Source organism: Apostichopus japonicus, chromosome 10 (assembly GCF_037975245.1).
Source record: "Apostichopus japonicus isolate 1M-3 chromosome 10, ASM3797524v1, whole genome shotgun sequence".
Taxonomy (NCBI): Eukaryota; Metazoa; Echinodermata; class Holothuroidea; order Aspidochirotida; family Stichopodidae; genus Apostichopus; species Apostichopus japonicus.
In genome coordinates this window covers 10,913,094-10,933,040 of record NC_092570.1, presented here as the reverse complement: position 1 = coordinate 10,933,040, position 19,947 = coordinate 10,913,094, and the positions used below count along the sequence as shown (strand labels likewise).

At 40.9% G+C, this 19,947-nt stretch overlaps 1 protein-coding gene across 2 annotated transcripts in view; it reads left to right on the top strand.

The window, feature by feature from the left end:
• Positions 1-19,257: 19,257 nt before the first annotated feature.
• The window catches only part of LOC139975464 (nucleoside diphosphate kinase homolog 7-like), a 31,598-nt gene continuing 30,908 nt past the window's right edge, over positions 19,258-19,947 (top strand). Inside the window, exon 1 of one of the 2 annotated variants that reach the window (XM_071983462.1) lies at positions 19,258-19,464. In XM_071983462.1, coding sequence (XP_071839563.1) covers positions 19,462-19,464 — 3 coding nt within the window. In that variant the 5' untranslated portion in view covers positions 19,258-19,461. The remainder of the gene's footprint in view (positions 19,465-19,947) is intronic. The other variant, XM_071983463.1, reaches the window with a different exon arrangement.

Below are 19,947 nucleotides of genomic sequence, written 5' to 3'. Positions count from 1 at the left end.
TACCGAACATTCGATTAATCGTTACTGCACATTCGATTGATCGGTACCGCACATTCGATTGATCGGTACCATTCGTTCGATTGATCGGTACCGCACCTTCGATTGATTGGTACCGATCATTCGATTGATCGGTACCGAGCATTCGATTGATCGGTACCGAACATTCGATTAATCGAATCCGCACATTCGATTGATCGGTACCGAACATTCGATATAACGATAGTACACATTCGTTTGATCGGTACCGAACATTCGATTAATCGGTACCGAACATTCGATTGATCGGTACCACACATTCGATTGATCGGTACCGAGCATTCGATTAATCGGTACCGCACATTCGATTGATCGGTACCGAACATTAAATAGATCGAATACACACATTCTATTGATCGGTATCTCACATTCGATTGATCGGTACCGCACATTCGATTGATCGGTACCGAACATTCGATTGATCGGTACCGCATATTCGATTGATCGGTAACGAAAATTCGTTTGATCTGTACCGAAAATTCGACTAATCGGTACCGCACATTAGATTTATCGGTACCGCACATTCGATTTATCGATACAGCACATTCGATTGATCGGTACCGAACATTCGATTGATCTGTATCGCCCATTCGATTGTACGGTATCACACATTCAATTGATCGGTAAAACACATTCGATTGACCGGTACCGAACATTCGATAAATCGGTACCGCACATTCGATTGATCGGTACCGCACATTCGATTGATCGGTACCAAACGTTCGATTGATCTGTATCGCCCATTCGATTGTACGGTATCACACATTCGATTGATCGGTTACTAACATTCAAATGATCGGTACCCGCACCTTCGATTGATCGGTACCGAACATTCGATTGATCGGCACAGAGCATTCGATTGACCTGTACCGAACATTCGATTAATCGGTACCGCACATTCCATTGATCGGTACGGAACATTCGATATAACGATAGTACACATTCGATTGATCGGTACCGAACATTCGATTGATCGGTACCGAACATTCGATTAATCGGTACCGCACATTCGATTGATCGGTACCGCACATTCGATTGATCGGTACCGAAAATTTCGATTGATTGGTACCGCACATTCGATTGATCGGTATTTCACATTCTAATAATCGGTACCGCACATTCGATTGATCGGTACCGAACATTCCATTGATCGGTACTGAACATTCGATTAATCGGTACCGCACATTAGATTGATCGGTACCGCACATTCGATTTATCGTTACCGCACATTAGATTTATCGGTACCGCACATTCGATTGATCGGTACCGCACATTCGATTGATCGGTACCGAACATACGATTGATCGGTATCACACATTCGATTGATCGGTATCACATATTCGATTGATCGGTACCGCACATTCGATTGATCGGTACCGAAAATTTCGATTGATCGGTACCGAACATTCGATTGATCGGTACCGCACCTTCGATTGATCGGTACCGCACATTCGATTGATCGGTACCAAACATTCGTTTGATCTGTAACGAAAATTCGATTTATCGGTACCGCACATTAGATTGATCGGTACCGCACATTCGATTGATCAGTACCGCACATTCGATTGATCGGTATCACACATTCGATTGATCGGTACAGAACATTCGATTAATCGGTACCGCACATTCGATTGATCGGTACCGCATATTCGATTGATCGGTACCGAACATTCGTTTGATCTGTAACAAAAATTCGATTTATCGGTACCGCACATTAGATTGATCGGTACCGCACCTTCGATTGATCGGTACTGAGCATTCGATTGATCGGTACCGAGCATTCGATTGATCGGTATTACACATTCGATTAATCGAATCCGCACATTCGATTGATCGGTACCGAACATTCGATTGATCGGTATCACACATTCGATTGATCGGTACAGAACATTCGATTAATCGGTACCGCACATTCGATTGATCGGTACCGCACATTCGATTGATCGGTACCATTCGTTCGATTGATCGGTACCGCACCTTCGATTGATCGGTACCGATCATTCGATTGATCGGTACCGATCATTCGACTGATCGGTACCGAACATTCGATTAATCGAATCCACACATTCGATTGATCGGTACCGAACATTCGATATAACATTCGATTGATCGGTACCGAACATTCAATTAATCGGTACCGCACATTAAATTGATCGGTACCGCACATTCGATTGATCGGTACCGCACATTCGATTGATCGGTACCAAACATTCGTTTTAACAATAGTACACATTTAATTGATCCGTAGCTAACATTCGTCTGATCGGTATTGAACATTCGATTGATCGGTACCGCACATTCGATTGACCGGTACCGAAAATTCGATTGATCGAATCCGCACATTCGATTGATCGGTACCGAACTTTCGATTTAACGATAGTACACATTCAATTCATCGGTATCGCACATTCGATTGATCGGTACCGATCATTAGATTGATCGGTATTGAACACTCGATTGATCGGTACGGCACATTCGATTTATCTGTACCGAACATTCGATTGATCGAAACCGCACATTCGATTGATCGGTACCAAACATTCGTTTTAACAATAGTACACATTTAATTGATCCGTAGCTAACATTCGTCTGATCGGTACAAAACATTCGATTGATCGGTACCGCATTTTCGATTGATCGCTACCTTACATTCTATTGATCGGTACCGAACATTCGATTGATCGGTAACGAACATTGACTAGATCGAATCCTCACATTCGATGACCGGTACCGAACATTCGATTCATCGGTATCGCACATTCGATTGATCGGTACCGATCATTAGATTGATCGGTATTGAACATTCGATTAATCGGTACGGCACATTCGATTTATCTGTACCGAACATTCGATTGATCGAAACCGCACATTCGATTGATCGGTACCGAACATTCGATTGATCGGTTCGGCACATTCGATTTATCTGTACCGCACATTTGATTGATCAGTATCGAACATTTGATTCATCGGTACCGAACATTCCTTTGATCGGTACTGCAAATTCGATTAATTGGTATCTCACATTCGATTGATCGGTACCGAACATTCGATTGATCGGTACCGAACATTCGATTGATCGGTACCGCACATTCGATTGATCGGTACTGAACATTCGATTAATCGGTACTGCACATTCTATTGAACTGTACCGCACATTTGACTGATCGGTACTGAACATTCGAATCATCGGTACCGAACATTCGATTGATCGGTACTAAATATTCGATTGATAGGTTCCGAAGCTTCGATTGATCGGTACCGCACCAATGATAGATCGGTACCGCACAAATGATAGATCGGTACCGCACATTCAATTAAACGGTACCGCACATTCGATTAATCGGTACCGAACATTCGAATAATCGGTATCGCACATTAAATTGATCGGTACCAAACATTCGATTGATCGGTATCGGACATTCGATCGATCGATACTAAACATTCGATTGATCAGTATCGCACATTTGATTCATCGGTAATGCACATTCGATTTATCGGTACCTAGCGTTTGTTTAATCGGTTCAGCACTATCGATTGATCGGTACAGCACATTCAATTGATTGGTACCGAACTTGCGATTGATCGGTACCGAACATTCGATTGATCGGTACCGCACATTCGATTGATCGGTACCGAACATTCGATTGATCGGTACCGAACATTCGATTAATCGGTACCGCACTTTCGATTGATCGCTACCTTACATTCGATTGATCGGTACCGATCATTCGATCGATCGGTACCGCACATTCGATTGATCGGAACCGAACATTCGATTAATAGAATCCACACATTCAATTGATCGGTACCGAACATTCGATATAACGATAGTACACATTCGATTGATCGGTACCGAACATTCGTTTGATCGGTACCGAACATTCGATTAATCGGTACCGCACATTAAATTGATCGGTACCGCACATTCGATTGATCGGTACCGCACATTCGATTGATCGGTACCGAACATTCGATATAACGATAGTACACATTCGATTGATCGGTACCGAACATTCGATTAATCGGTACCGCACATTAGATTGAACGGTACCGCACATTCGATTGATCGGTACCGCACATTCGATTGATCGGTACCGAAAATTTCGATTGATCGGTACCGAACATTCGATTAATCGGTACCGCACCTTAGATTGATCGGTACCGCACATTCGATTGATCGGTACCGCACATTCGATTGATCGGTACCGCATATTCGATTGATCGGTATCGAACATTCGTTTGATCTGTAACGAAAATTCCATTTATCGGTACCGCACATTAGATTTATCGGTACCGCACATTCTATTGATCGGTACCGCACATTCGATTGATCGGTACTGAGCATTCGCTTGATCGGTACCGAGCATTCGATTGATCGGTATCACACATTCGATTAATCGAATCCGCACATTCGATTGATCGGTACCGAACATTCGATTGATCGGTATCACACATTCGATTGATCGGTACCGAACATTCGTTTGATCGGTACCGAACATTCGATTAATCGGTACCGCACATTAAATTGATCGGTACCGATCATCCGATTGATCGGTACCGAGCATTCGATTGATAGGTACCGAACATTCGATTAATCGAATCCGCACATTCGATTGATCGGTACCGAACATTCGATATAACGATAGTACACATTCGATTGATCGGTACCGAACATTCGTTTGATCGGTACCGAACATTCGATTAATCGGTACCGCACATTCGATTGATCGGTACCATTCGTTCGATTGATCGGTACCGCACCTTCGATTGATCGGTACCGATCATTCGATTGATCGGTACCGAGCATTCGATTGATAGGTACCGAACATTCGATTAATCGAATCCGCACATTCGATTGATCGGTACCGAACATTCGATATAACGATAGTACACATTCGATTGATCGGTACCGAACATTCGTTTGATCGGTACCGAACATTCGATTAATCGGTACCGCACATTAAATTGATCGGTACCGCACATTCGATTGATCGGTACCGCACATTCGATTGATCGGTACCAAACATTCGTTTTAACAATAGTACACATTTAATTGATCCGTAGCTAACATTCGTCTAATCGGTATTGAACATTCGATTGATCGGTACCGCACATTCGATTGACCGGTACCGAAAATTCGATTTATCGAATCCGCACATTCGATTGATCGGTACCGAACATTCGATTTAACGATAGTACACATTCAATTCATCGGTATCGCACATTCGATTGATCGGTACCGATCATTAGATTGATCGGTATTGAACACTCGATTGATCGGTACGGCACATTCGATTTATCTGTACCGAACATTCGATTGATCGAAACCGCACATTCGATTGATCGGTACCAAACATTCGATTGATCGGTACCGCACTTTCGATTGATCGCTACCTTACATTCGATTGATCGGTACCGAACATTCGATTGATCGGTACCGAACTTTGAATAGATCGAATCCTCACATTCGATCGATCGGTACCGAACATTTGATTCATCGGTATCGCACATTCGATTGATCGGTACCGATCATTAGATTGATCGGTATTGAACATTCGATTGATCGGTACGGTACGGCACATTCGATTTATCTGTACCGAACATTCGATTGATCGAAACCGCACATTCGATTGATCGGTACCAAACATTCGTTTTAACAATAGTACACATTTAATTGATCCGTGGCTAACATTCGTCTGATCGGTACCAAACATTCGAATGATCGGTACCGCACTTTTCATTGATCGCTACCTTACATTCGATTGATCGGTACCGAACATTCGATTGATCGGTACCGAACATTGAATAGATCGAATCCTCACATTCGATTGAACGGTACCGCACATTCGATTATCCGGTACCGAACATTCGATTGATCGGTGCCGAACATTCGATTGATCGGTACTGCACATTCGATTGACCGGAACCGAGCATTCAAATGATCGGTACCGCACATTTGATTGATCAGTATCGAACATTTGATTCATCGGTACCGAACATTCCTTTGATCGGTACTGCAAATTAGATTAATTGGTATCTCACATTCGATTGATCGGTACCGAACATTCGATTGATTGGTACCGAACATTCGATTGATCGGTACCGCACATTCGATTGATCGGTACTGAACATTCGATTAATCGGTACTGCACATTCTATTGAACTGTACCGCACATTTGACTGATCGGTACCGAACATTCGAATCATCGGTACCGAACATTCGATTGATCGGTACTAAATATTCGATTGATAGGTTCCGAAGCTTCGATTGATCGGTACCGCACCAATGATAGATCGTTACCGCACAAATGATAGATCGGTACCGCACATTCAATTAAACGGTACCGAACATTCGATTAATCGGTACCGAACATTCGAATGATCGGTATCGGACATTCGATCGATCGATACTAAACATTCGATTGATCGGTATCGCACATTTGATTCATCGGTAATGCACATTCGATATATCGGTACCTAGCGTTTGTTTAATCGGTTCAGCACTAACGATTGATCGGTACCGCACATTCAATTGATCGGTACCGAACTTTCGATTGATCGGTACCGAACATTCGATTGATCGGTACCGCACATTCGATTGATCGGTACCGCACATTCGATTGATCGGTACCGAACATTCGATTGATCGGTACCGAACATTCGATTCATCGGTACCGAACATTCGATTGATCGGTACCGCACATTCGGTTGATCGGTACCGAACATTCGATTCATCGGTACCGAATATTTGATTCATCGGTACCGCACATTCGTTTGATCGGTACCGCATATTTACTTGATCGTTACCGAACAATCCATTGATCGGTACCGCACATTCGAATGATCGGTACCGCACATTCAATTGATCGGTACCGCACATTTGATTGATCCGTACGGAACTTTCGATTGATCGGTACCGAACATTAAATTGATCGGTACTGCACATTCGATTGATCGGTACCTAACGTTCGATTGATCGGCAACGCACATTCGATTGATCGGTACCGCACATTCGATTTATCGGTACTGAAAATTCTATTGATCGGTACCGCATATTCGATTCATCCGTTTTATTCGAATGATCGGTATCGCACATTCGATTGATCGGTACCGTACATTCAATTGATCGGTACCGAACATTCGATTGATCGGTACCGCACATTCGAATGATCGGTACCGCACATTCGATTGATCGGTACCGCACATTCGATTGATCGGTACCGCACATTCGATTGAGCGGTACTGAACATTGGTTTTATCGGTACCGCACATTCGATTGATCGGTACCGCACTTTCGATTGATCGGTACTGAACATTCGATTAATCGGTACTGCACATTCTATTGAACTGTACCGCACATTTGACTGATCGGTACCGAACATTCGAATCATCGGTACCGAACATTCGATTGATCGGTACTAAATATTCGATTGATAGGTTCCGAAGCTTCGATTGATCGGTACCGCACCAATGATAGATCGTTACCGCACAAATGATAGATCGGTACCGCACATTCAATTAAACGGTACCGCACATTCGATTAATCGGTACCGAACATTCGAATGATCGGTATCGGACATTCGATCGATCGATACTAAACATTCGATTGATCGGTACCGAACATTTGATTGACCGGTATAATACATTCTATTAATCGGTACCGCACATTCGATTGATCGGTACCGAACATTCGATTCATCGGTACTGAACATTCGTTTTATCGGTACCGCAAATTCGATTGCTGGTACTGAACATTCGATTGATCGATACCGCACATTCGATTGATCGGAACTGAACATTCGATTGATCGGTATCACACATTCGATTGATCGGTCCCGCACATTCGATTGATCGCCACCGCACATTCGATTGATCGGTACTGAACATTTAATTGATCGGTACCGCACATTCGATTGATCGGTACCGAACATTCGATTGATCGGTATCGAACATTCCATTCATCCCTACTGAACATTCGTTTGATCGGTATCGCACATCGATTGATCGGTACCGCGCATATGAATGATCGGTACCGCACATTCAATTAAACGGTACCGAACATTCGATTAATCGGTACCGAACATTCGGATGATCGGTATCGGACATTCGATCGATCGATACTAAACATTCGATTGATCGGTATCGCACATTTGATTCATCGGTAATGCACATTCGATTTATCGGTACCTAGCGTTTGTTTAATCGGTTCAGCACTAACGATTGATCGGTACCGCACATTCAATTGATCGGTACCGCAAATTCGATTGCTGGTACTGAACATTCGATTGATCGATACCGCACATTCGATTGATCGGAACTGAACATTCGATTGATCGGTATCACACATTCGATTGATCGGTCCCGCACATTCGATTGATCGCCACCGCACATTCGATTGATCGGTACTGAACATTTAATTGATCGGTACCGCACATTCGATTGATCGGTACCGAACATACGATTGATCGGTATCGAACATTCGATTCATCCCTACTGAACATTCGTTTGATCGGTATCGCACATCGATTGATCGGTACCGCACAAATGATAGATCGGTACCGCACATTCAATTAAACGGTACCGAACATTCGATTAATCGGTACCGAACATTCGAATGATCGGTACCGAACATTCGATTCATCGGTACTGAACATTCGTTTTATCGGTACCGCACATTCGATTGATCGGTACCGAGCATTCGATTGATCGGTATCGAACATTCGATTGATCGGTACTGAACATTCGTTTGATCGGTACCGCACATCAATTGATCGGTATCGCGCATATGAATGATCGGTACCGCACATTCGAATGATTGGTACCGCACATTCGATTGATCAGTATCGCACATATGATTGATCGGTACCGAACATTCGATTGAACGGTATCGCACATTGGATTGATCGGTACCGAACATTCGATTCATCGGTACTGAACATTCGTTTTATCGGTACCGCACATTCGATTGATCGGTACCGCACATTCGATTGATCGGTACCGAACATTCGATTGACCGGTATAATACATTCTATTAATCGGTACCGCACATTCAATTGATCGGTACCGAACATTCGATTCATCGGTACTGAACATTCGTTTTATCGGTACCGCACATTCGAATGATTGGTACCGCACATTCGATTGATCGGTACCGCAAATTCTATTGATCGGTACCGCATATTCCATTCATCCGTTTTATTCGAATGATCGGTATCGCACATTCGATTGATCGGTACCGCACATTCAATTGATCGGTACCGAACATTCGATTGATCGGTACCGCACATTCGATTGATCGGTACCGCAAATTCGATTGATTGGTACCGAACATTCGATTGATCGGTACCGCATATTATCTTGATCGGTACCGAACATTCGATTGATCGGTATCACACATTTGATTGATCGGTACCGCACTTTCGATTGATTGGTACCGAACATTCGATTGATCGGTACCTCACATTCCATTGATCGGTACCGAACATTCGATTGACCGGTATCGCACATTCGATTAATCGGTACCGCACATTCGATTGATCGATACCGAATATTCGATTGATCTGCAACGCACATTCGATTGATATATATATATATATATATATATATATATATATATATATATATATATATATATATATATATATTGTGCGTATATACATTGTAAACCGTTTACCGCAAACCGTTTAATTTAGTGAAGCTATATTATATTCAGTGCAGTTAAACTGTGTTCATTGAAGTTATACTATGTTCAGTGAAGTTATAGTATGCTCAGTGAAGTCATAATATGTTCAGTGAAGCTATATTTATTCGATTAATTGTTCAATCGTTTGGAGGAGAACATGGGCGGCGATCCTGGGGGGGAAGGGGGGGATATATCCCCCCATGAAAATGGGTGGAGGGGATGTAATACACCATATCCCCCCCACCAAATGCCAGGGATAAGAATATTTTCATGCCTACATTTATGCATCATCGTGAATGTACAGCTCTTTTTTAGCTTCATTTCTCGCCTACCATAAACGCAGTGCGATCTTTTCAAATAAACCGTCTTTATAAAGCAAGAATAGTTGACTGTAGGCTTCATTGGCCCTATAACAACAAAATGTATTATTGCGCCCACGGTATTGATATAGTACATATATGCACCCTAATAGTATTCATATAGGCCCTATAGTAGGCCTACACACGTACATGTTCCCTCGAATAGCTGAGAATCTCATGTTACCAGGGTAATGCTTAATATACGTTTCACCTGGGTGCCCTAGCAATCGGTACCTAGGAATGTAACTATGTGTAATTGTGTATTGCATGCATGTGTATAGGCCTATAATAGCCTGCATGAGGCCATTTTCTTCATCGAATAATATAAAAGAGCTCTCGAACATTCTAACTTATCGCCTGAAACAAGATTGACAGGGGCAATTTTCCCAAAATAACACCCGAAATTAAAAAAAAAAAAAGTATTTTGGATCCTGATTATAAGATATTTCGGACATGATATCCCTATTTTAAAGTTCGGTATATGCCGCTTGGAAACCTCGGGAAGTGCCGTTTCCGGCCATCTAGAGGGTTTGTAAATCCCCAAATTTTCTTGTACGCTTCGCGCCAACTCATGGTGGCGCTACGCTTAGATAGTCAACAAGGTCATATCCCCCCCACTCGAAAGTACGGATCGCCGCCCATGGAGGAGAATACTATCACTATCCTAACACTACCTGTCACAGTGATTCGGTGGTCTAGCGCTATTTTCTCCTTGTTCACTAATATATACCATTGAGTTGCCTTTTATTGCAGTGGCCGGCCTATTCTTAATTATTCAAGCATTGTAAATACCTGATTGTTATTTGCACAAGCTTTCTTCAGTGCAACAATGGCGGAGCCTGAGACTAAAGCTGATGATGACAATAGACAAAGTGGGATAGTGAATCCTGATGTTAATAATAGACCAGCGAGTACAGACATTAACCAGGTCAATTCTGAAGGAATCTGTGTAAAGTGTAAGAAAGATGCCACCATGGAATCTGTTTGCTGCTTATTGTGTGGTCTTTATTTCCACGCAACACAATGTGCTATTCAGAGTAACCGTGATAACTGCACACCCTCTTTTTTTGACCAGTTTGATCGTGTGACTAACAAGCAGGGAGTAAACCCTAAACGTCCTGGAAACTTCTGTTTTGTATGTGATCCCTGTATGACACACCATGAAACCCGACGCACTAATAATGTTAGTGACAGAGTCGATGATATCGTTCACGATCTCACGAGTGATATTCTGAAAATTAAGAATATGTTACGTGATAGAACCAGCTAAACGAACAAAATAAAACGAAACAGTTGATGAAAGTCATAGTAATGTATATTCAATTTTGTTCGTTTATCTGGTTCTACAAATGTAAAAAACTCTTCCTAAATGTTACGTGATAATTGTTCCTCCAATGTTGAACAAGTTGTTTCGCAGGGGATTACAGATGTTAAGAAAATTATTTCTCTAAACCCTGCTCAACACCCTGTCAAAATGGTGGATAGTCGGAATATAGTTGGACAGTTGGAATGATATCAGGAGAGTTAATAAGATGAAATCTGTACTCATCATTAAAAATGATACTCATGGCAACAAACCTGACCTTCAAAAGCTGGACAAGACAATTATCGATAATTCTATTCAAGTTGACAAATTCCACGAAACAAAGTCTGGTGACACAGCGGTAGTTATGCCCACCAATGAAGCACGTGACACTCTGAAATCTCAGATGGGGGATTTATTTCCCCAGCTCGCATTAAAAGAACCCACTGTCATTTCCATTGTTGGACTGACGTCCAACATAAGCCCTGATATCTTAAAGGATAATATCATGAAACTGAATCATGAGATTGCTGAATTGTGTGAAAATTCTGACAAAGAAATCTTTAACATCCTCGCTGTCAAGCCCCTCGGAAACGACCCCAAAACCTTCCAGGCATCTGTTAGAGTAAGCAACAACATTAGAAAACTTATCCAGTGTAATTCTGATCGCATTTATGTTGGATCTCACTCCTGTAAAGTATATGACAGATTCTTTGTTAAGCGATGTAACTCATGCCAGACGTTTGGACATTTTGCCCGTGATTGTTTGGAAGCTAAAGTGTGTGCAATATGTGCAGAAGCACACGAAACCAAAGATTGTGCCCACAAGGATGTTGAGTCACCAAACTTTACCTGTGTAATTGTAAGAAAGCCGACAATGATCGTCAGTTTACTCACGCTGCTTTTTCGTTTTCCTGTCCTTGCTACATTAATGAGCAGAAAAAACTTCGTAAAAGCATATCATTTTATAATTCTTCAAAAAACTAGAGACAGTAAAACAGGTCAATTCACCTTTGAAAATGGTCTGTTGGTATGTGCGGTCATAGAACAACAAAACTGAAGATGTCATGATATTTTTAACTGACAATAACATTGATATTGGACTCATTAGTGAAACTTGGTTCACTGATTACATTAATCCAACTACAAGTGTCATCAAAGAATTTGGCTACAATATTACCCATAGCTTCAGAACTAACCAACGCGGAGGCGGTGTTGCGATTATTTATAAACCTGACTTCGACGTTAAAACTATTTCTCTTGGAAACTTTACTTCATTTGAGTACACTTCACTCTTACTGAAGAGTAATAATAATTCGAAACTGCTGATAATCTCGCTATACCGGCTGCAGTCCGTTTTGGTTACATGCTTTTTACATGAATTTGATAACTTCCTGCAGGATGTGATGATCCAGAATGATCATATTATTTTATGTGGTGATATAAATATTCATATTGACATCTCTACTGCCAAATCTTCTTCTCAATTTACTGATACTCTGAACTCATTTGGGCTTATACAGTATGTGAATTCACCTACACACAATCTTGGTCATACATTGGATGTTGTGGTTGCCAGTGAGCATCTTGTTGATCTAAAAACTGTAGCCGTTCTGGATAATATTACGTTGAGTGACCATTTCCTATTAAGTTTGATGTTTTACTCGAGTGGCGTAGGAAGGTACTTTTGAGTGGGGGGGGGGGGGCTGAAGACTGATGGCCGGCCTGGGGGAGAGGTCTAAGGGGAGGGGGTGCCCCCTCCCCTTTGGATTTTTTTTGCATTTCCAGGTGGCCTCAGATGCAATTTGGTGCACTATAGCACACTTCAGCACCCACTCCATTTTGTAAAGAATTTTGCATTTTCACCTGGCCTTAGATGCAATTTGGTGCTTCAAATGAGATTTTTTTCTCATTTGGAAATGAAAAAGGGGTTTTCTGACTTGCGGAGCGGGGGGGGGGGCGGAACGGTACTTCCGCCCCCCATATTTTTCACTGGGGGCTGGCGCCCCCCCCAGCCCCCCGGTTCCTACGCCCTTGTTTTACTCAGTTGCGATCAGCATCAGTATAAAGATATATCCTTTAGAAACGTGAAGTCTGTTGATGCAAAAGCCCTTTCCTGTGATATAAACCGTGAATTTTCCAACTACGAAGCAGTGACTACGAATTTCAAAGATGCAGTTGACATATATAATTCAAAAATCGCTTTGATAATAGATAATCATGCCCCACTAGTGACCAGAAGAATAAAAGTTGTTAACACGGCGCCTTGGTTTGACACTGACTATGTAAATCAGCGGCGTCTTCACAGGAAAGCAGAAAGGAAATGGCATAACTCTGGTCTAACTGTTGACAAAGACGTCTATCTTCAAGTTAGAAAGGACACTACGACAATGGCTCGTTCAAAGAAAAGGGATTTCTTTAGAATCAAGGTCCGAAATTGTGAGGGGAATTCCAAAGCCCTTTACAAATTTGTGCATAATTTCCTTGATAAAAATCAAACCACAATCCTTCCACCTACTGTTTCTCTACAAACTCTTACAAATGACTTTAATGAGTATTTTAACGACAAAATAGCACAAATACGGTCTAATTTTCAGGACATTGACAGAGATTCTGAACAGCTTGATAATGCTTTTCGTGGAGTTCTCTTATCTCAGTTTGAACCTACCAGTATTGATGAGTTAAGGGAGATAATTAATGATACTGGAATTAAATGCTCCCCTAGTGACATACTTCCGAGAGATCTCCTACAAAGTAATATTGATTTTCTTCTTCCTTGCATATGTCATCTCGTTAATTTGTCTCTCATCACTGGCAGCATAGATGGTCTAAAACTTGCAGATATTTCTCCTGTCATCAAAGGGAATGGCTTAGACAAGGGCGGCGGAAGCACTTTTAATCTGGGGGGGGGGGGCACCGACGTCGAAGGGCACTTTGCAGAAATTTGATTGGACTGATGCAGCCTGATATTTAGTACCCTTTATAACTCTTATTGTATTATCTTATTTGCGTATACACATCACTCCATCAACGCCCCCTCCCCCACCCTCAAGGAAAAAATGCATACTAGCACTGCAATATCCAATTTGCAAATTGGGAAACAAGGAACAAGTTTTCTTTCGAGACAAAATGAGGTGGAATCATTATAAAGTCCCTGCACACGCGATCGATAAATGCATGAAAGCAAATGAAATACGTCAAAATACGAAAGGATGGGGTACGTTGTGGGATATTAAACTATACTCATTATTCATAGTTGGCTATAAATGGCTTCTGCTTATTAAAAAGTTACAATGTAATGTAGTAATGCAATTTTGGAAATGCATTCGATTTTTTTTTTGAAATTGAATATGCATAATGGCATTCACCAGAATGTTAGAAGCAGTTGCGGAGCTAGGGGTAATGATCAGGGGGTCGATAATGGTCCGTAGGGGCGCTTTTGACACTATCTAAGCGGAGCTCCACCACAGGTTGGCGCGGAGAGTACAGATAATTTTTGAGTAAAGATACTCCCCAGATCGCCGGAAATGACCCTTTCTGGGCCTTGCTAATTTGCAGATAAACGAAGAATAAATAGGTGTCATCGCCATTTTGTCAGAAAATTACACCAACAAAACGTGACAAATGTCAATAGGTAGATGAGAGCGCAATTAAAAAGTCAATAATCGCGAATAAGTAAAAAGTGGTAAAAAGCTGAAAAGGGCACAAGCAGTCCATTTGAGTCCGTCAGGGGTGCATCCGCCCCCTGACTGTATTGACGCTCCGCCACTGGTTACAAACCTTGTGGTAGTAAACATTTAAAACTTCCCGAAATATTTCATTCGACGTGGGTTTCGCTTTGTAAACTCTTTAGCGATGTCCCGCTCATTGGTGCCAGTAGGTATATGTGTATTAGGCAGAGAACATTCGGAATAGCCAGGCGAATGTCATTGTGGTCAGACAGGAGAGATATACTAAAATGTTTTTCCATTCGAAATAGCTTTGAGTTTGACCCACAGAAATTCATTAATAGTTCTAAATTAGGATTAGATCTCTGAAATATCGCTGACCTAATAAGGTGATCGAGAGTAAAATTTTTATGAAGAAAAAGGGCACATTTTTAACCTGAGGAAAAGTGGGGGCACGTGCCCCCCTGTGCCCCCCGGTTCCGCCGTCCTTGGTTACAATTATAGCCAGTAATTGTCTTTGATATGAACTGTAGCTAGTAAATGTTTATCGAAAAGGCTGTTTTTGGAACTTGGAACGCCGATCGTGACAACAACAGGCAACAAAGTGCTGCAGCTCTATACATATAAAGTCTGTTAATCAACGATGGGCCCGGGCCTACAGTGCTACATACTGGCTACGCCCCTGATAGTTCTAAATTAGGATTAGATCTCTTACTGAAATATCGCTGACCTAATAAGGTGATCAAGGGTACAATTTTTATGTAGAAAAAGGGCACATTTTTAACCTGACGAAAAGTGTGGGTGGGGGGGGGGGGCACGTGCCCCCTGTGCCCCCCGGTTCCGCCGCCCTTGGGCTTAGACCATAACAATTAAAAAAATTATAGACCGATCTCCAATCTATCTTTTTTGGGTAAATTGATTGAAAGAGTTGTTCTTAAACGATTGAATACTCACATGCACTCAAATAGCCTCAATATTTCCAGGCAATCTGCTTACAAAAAATACCATAGTTCCGAAACCCTCCTTCTGAGAGTAACTAATGACATATTAGTTGCCAGTAACAGTGGACATGCTACTGTGCTTGTACTCCTTGACTTAAGCTCGGCTTTTGACACCATTGACCATAATGTACTTTTGTCTGTATTATCTAATGAAATTGGTATTACTGGTATTGTCCTAAACTGGTTTAAAAGTTTTATTGTGGGCAGATCTCAAAGAGTTAGAATAGGGGGCTGTACTTCTGATCAGATTACTATTAAGTTTGGTGTGCCACAGGGATCTGTTTTGGGTCCGGTCTTATTTAACATCTATATTCGCTCACTTTTCGCTGAAGTTTCTAGAATGGGTTTTAACATTCATGGTTTTGCAGATGATCACTAGGTTTATAAACACTTCAGACACCATAATCAAGGATCAGTTCTCGTTGACTCTCTGAAATCCTCCTTTGGTTGTATTCAACGTTGGATGCGCAAATATTATTTGCAACTCAACCCTGACAAGACCCAAATAATTGTATTTGGTCCTCCTACTATACTAAAACTGATTCACATCAAGGGTGTTATTCTTGACTCTGTTGATTGTGTACGTTTTGACCAAATTGTTCGTAACCTTGGTGTTCATTTTGACGATACCATGTCTTTTCGGCATCAAATATGTTCACTTAAATCCAGGTGCTTTAAGAATCTTAGAAATATTTCTAAAATGCGGTTTTATCTTACTAAGTCTGAGTTAAGCATTATTGTCCAATCCATGGTTATTTCGCATATTGATTATTGAAACTCACTTTATTTTGGTATCAACCAACATTTATATGATCAACTCCAATCTATTCAAAATTTTGCTGCAAGATTGATATATGGTAAAAGTAGATATGATCATGTGACTGATCTATTCCATGATCTTCATTGGCTTAAAATCAAGGAGAGGGTGTACTTTAAAATAATTTTGATTGTGTTTAAGTCTGAGAGGACTCGGTGCTAAATATATCCATGATATATTGGTAACCTCTGACCGTAGCAGAAATACATTATTGATAGAGCCTCGATTTAAATCCTCGTATGGGTATCGCTCGTTTGCCAAGGCTGGACCTAAATTGTGGAATATAAGCTTCCTGACAGCCTTAAAGAAACCCAAAATACTGCTACTTTTAAGAGGCAATTAAAACACTACCTTTTTGTAAATGGTTCTGATTTCAGCCAGAATCTCGACCAGGTTTAACTTTTGTATCGTTACCTTGACATTTATTTAGTTGTTTTCCAGCACAGCTGAGCACACAGTTTTCTGTAGTAGTTGTGCTTTTAAGCCTTTGTTATTATTATATATATATAGGCTATATATATATAGGCTATATATGTATATATATATATATATATATATATATAGGCTATATATATATATATATATATATATATAGGCTATATATATATATATTTATATATATATATATATATATATATATATATATATATATATATATATATATATATAAATGAAAATCGTAATGAGTTGGACTTGAAATCAAGAACAGTGATAAAACTAATAGAATGTGGTAGGAGGGCCACTAAGAATATGATATTGAAATTGGGGTAGCATGAAGGTCGCATGCATGTTTACCGGGCTTTGAATTATTAACGTACATCATGTTCAGTGCGGAAGCCCCTGACCCCCTTCCCTCCCCCTTGTCCCTATTCTCCTTGCAATCGTATTGTAAAAGGAAAGCATTACACAGATATAAATCCATTTAGCGTTCAATAAAAAAGACCATGGCCGTGGACCTGCTCTGACCACTGGCTAACTCTGTATGAACATGGAGCTATAAATAGCTCCATGGTATGAATGAGGTTAGTCAGTCTCCAGGTTGCTACGCAATTAACTCCGACGCTTTCTGTGATTCATTTTGAACGTTACACATCCCCGATTTCCGTTACTCAAAATTTTACACGTGGTGACCAAATTTTTGAACTGCCGTAACTCGGCGAAATATTATTCGATTTGCCTGAAACTTTCGGTGCTATCTTAAAACATAGTCATAATGCAGATTCCGAAAGATTTTTATAATCGTTTCAGTAGTTTTTGAGATATTAAGAGACTAAAAATCGTTACCCCCAAAAAACCTTGTTGTGTTTCGACAGCATAGCTAGTTGACCTCTATCGTCACTTGGTTGTAGATTCGCTGATAATATGAATCGTTTTAGTGGTAAATTGTGAAGCTTTTGAATGTGTTGGCGATAGAGATGAAGATACCAGTTACTTTAGATCATTGTAAAATCCAAATTCATAAAATCAAGGCAAGAAATGATGGAAAACGAAACACTCCGTGAGCTGTACCAAGTTTTTGAATCACTATGCCGTTGAAACGTAAGTGAAACACTCAGAATACAATACCAAGTGTTTGAATCACTATGCCGTTGAAACGTAAGTGAAACACTCAGAATACAATACCAAGTGTTTGAATCACTGCGCCGTTGATACGTAGGTGAAACACTCAGAATACAATACCAAGTGTTTGAATCACCGTGCCATTGATACGTAAATGAAACACTCAGAATGCAATACCAAGTGTTTGAATCACTGTTCCCTGTTCCCACACTCAGAATGCAATTGCCCACCAAGTGTTTGAATGTGACACGCAGAATGCAATACACTACAAGTTCAATGAATCATGGCAATGAATTATGAAGTCTTGGCTGATAATGGTGAAATCTTGTCCACTTGTGTTAAATGCAGGGACACAGACACATTCTGGTAGCGCTTGTCCATCGGTACAACATATATAGAGCCTGTACTTCCTTCACGATTAGATATTATGCAGCTCCAAGGCATGTCTTATTTAAGTGTTAATGTATGTGTTGTTGAAAAATTATGAAATGTTTACCAATTGTACACATACAGTATGCTGTCACATTTTTGTAACAAGCAGCTAACTGAAATTAAGAGATTTTTTCGCTCTGGCACTGCCCCTCCAAGAGTATAGTGAGCAGAATTTGACCACAAAATGTCTGCCGTGTCAAGTTCTTTCATACCCCGAAATTGACACTTTCGTTGATAAGCTAATTGTATCTTTTGTGCAATTATTCATCCATTGACTCTGGATGCTGTTTGCTATGCTCTGAGCCTCTACAAGCTATATGTACGTTCCATTTCATTTTACCGCACCATGACCACAGTACAGGTTCTTGGTTCGTAATTGGTCTTGAAAACGGAAGTACGTCACAGGTCAACTTATCCGTCGTCGAAACACATTGAAATTAACCTCAGCGACCTCTGCATACCGTTTCCGTTTATAGCGCTACCTTGACAACTGGTATCTTTTGCCATAAGAATTCTTGTGAATGCACGTACTAGCACAGCCAATGTAGCCTACGATTTCTGCATGCTTCAAACGACTGTCAGATAGAAGACTGGTGATATAAAATGGTTTGACATCGATTGTTTTCTTTACCAACGTTAGGCACATACTAGGCCCAGGCTATGTCATATCATTCATGAAAAAAGAGTTTCACCTAGCCGACCATTTCAGTGAAATTTGCCATATCGGAAATACTGTTATGGGACATTTGCGTAATTTAACAATAACAGCTAGCCGGCTCTGCATAACTAGGGTAGTAACTAATAGTGGTAGTCGTACGCGTAGGCTAGGATTCTATTGTATGGTGGGCTCATAATTGACGCACTTGATCGCATTTACGCAATTGACGCATTTGATCAACGATGTCCAAACCACTCAACTACATGATTTTTTTTCCATCTGTGTGGCTCCTCAGAAATGTAAATGATCTCAAAATATTTGCAACTCTGCATATGCAATGTACAATTGTCTGCCGTGTCAAGTTCTTTCATTCCCCTAAATTGACACATTCCTTGATAAGCTAACTGTAACTTTTGTGTAAGTATGCATCG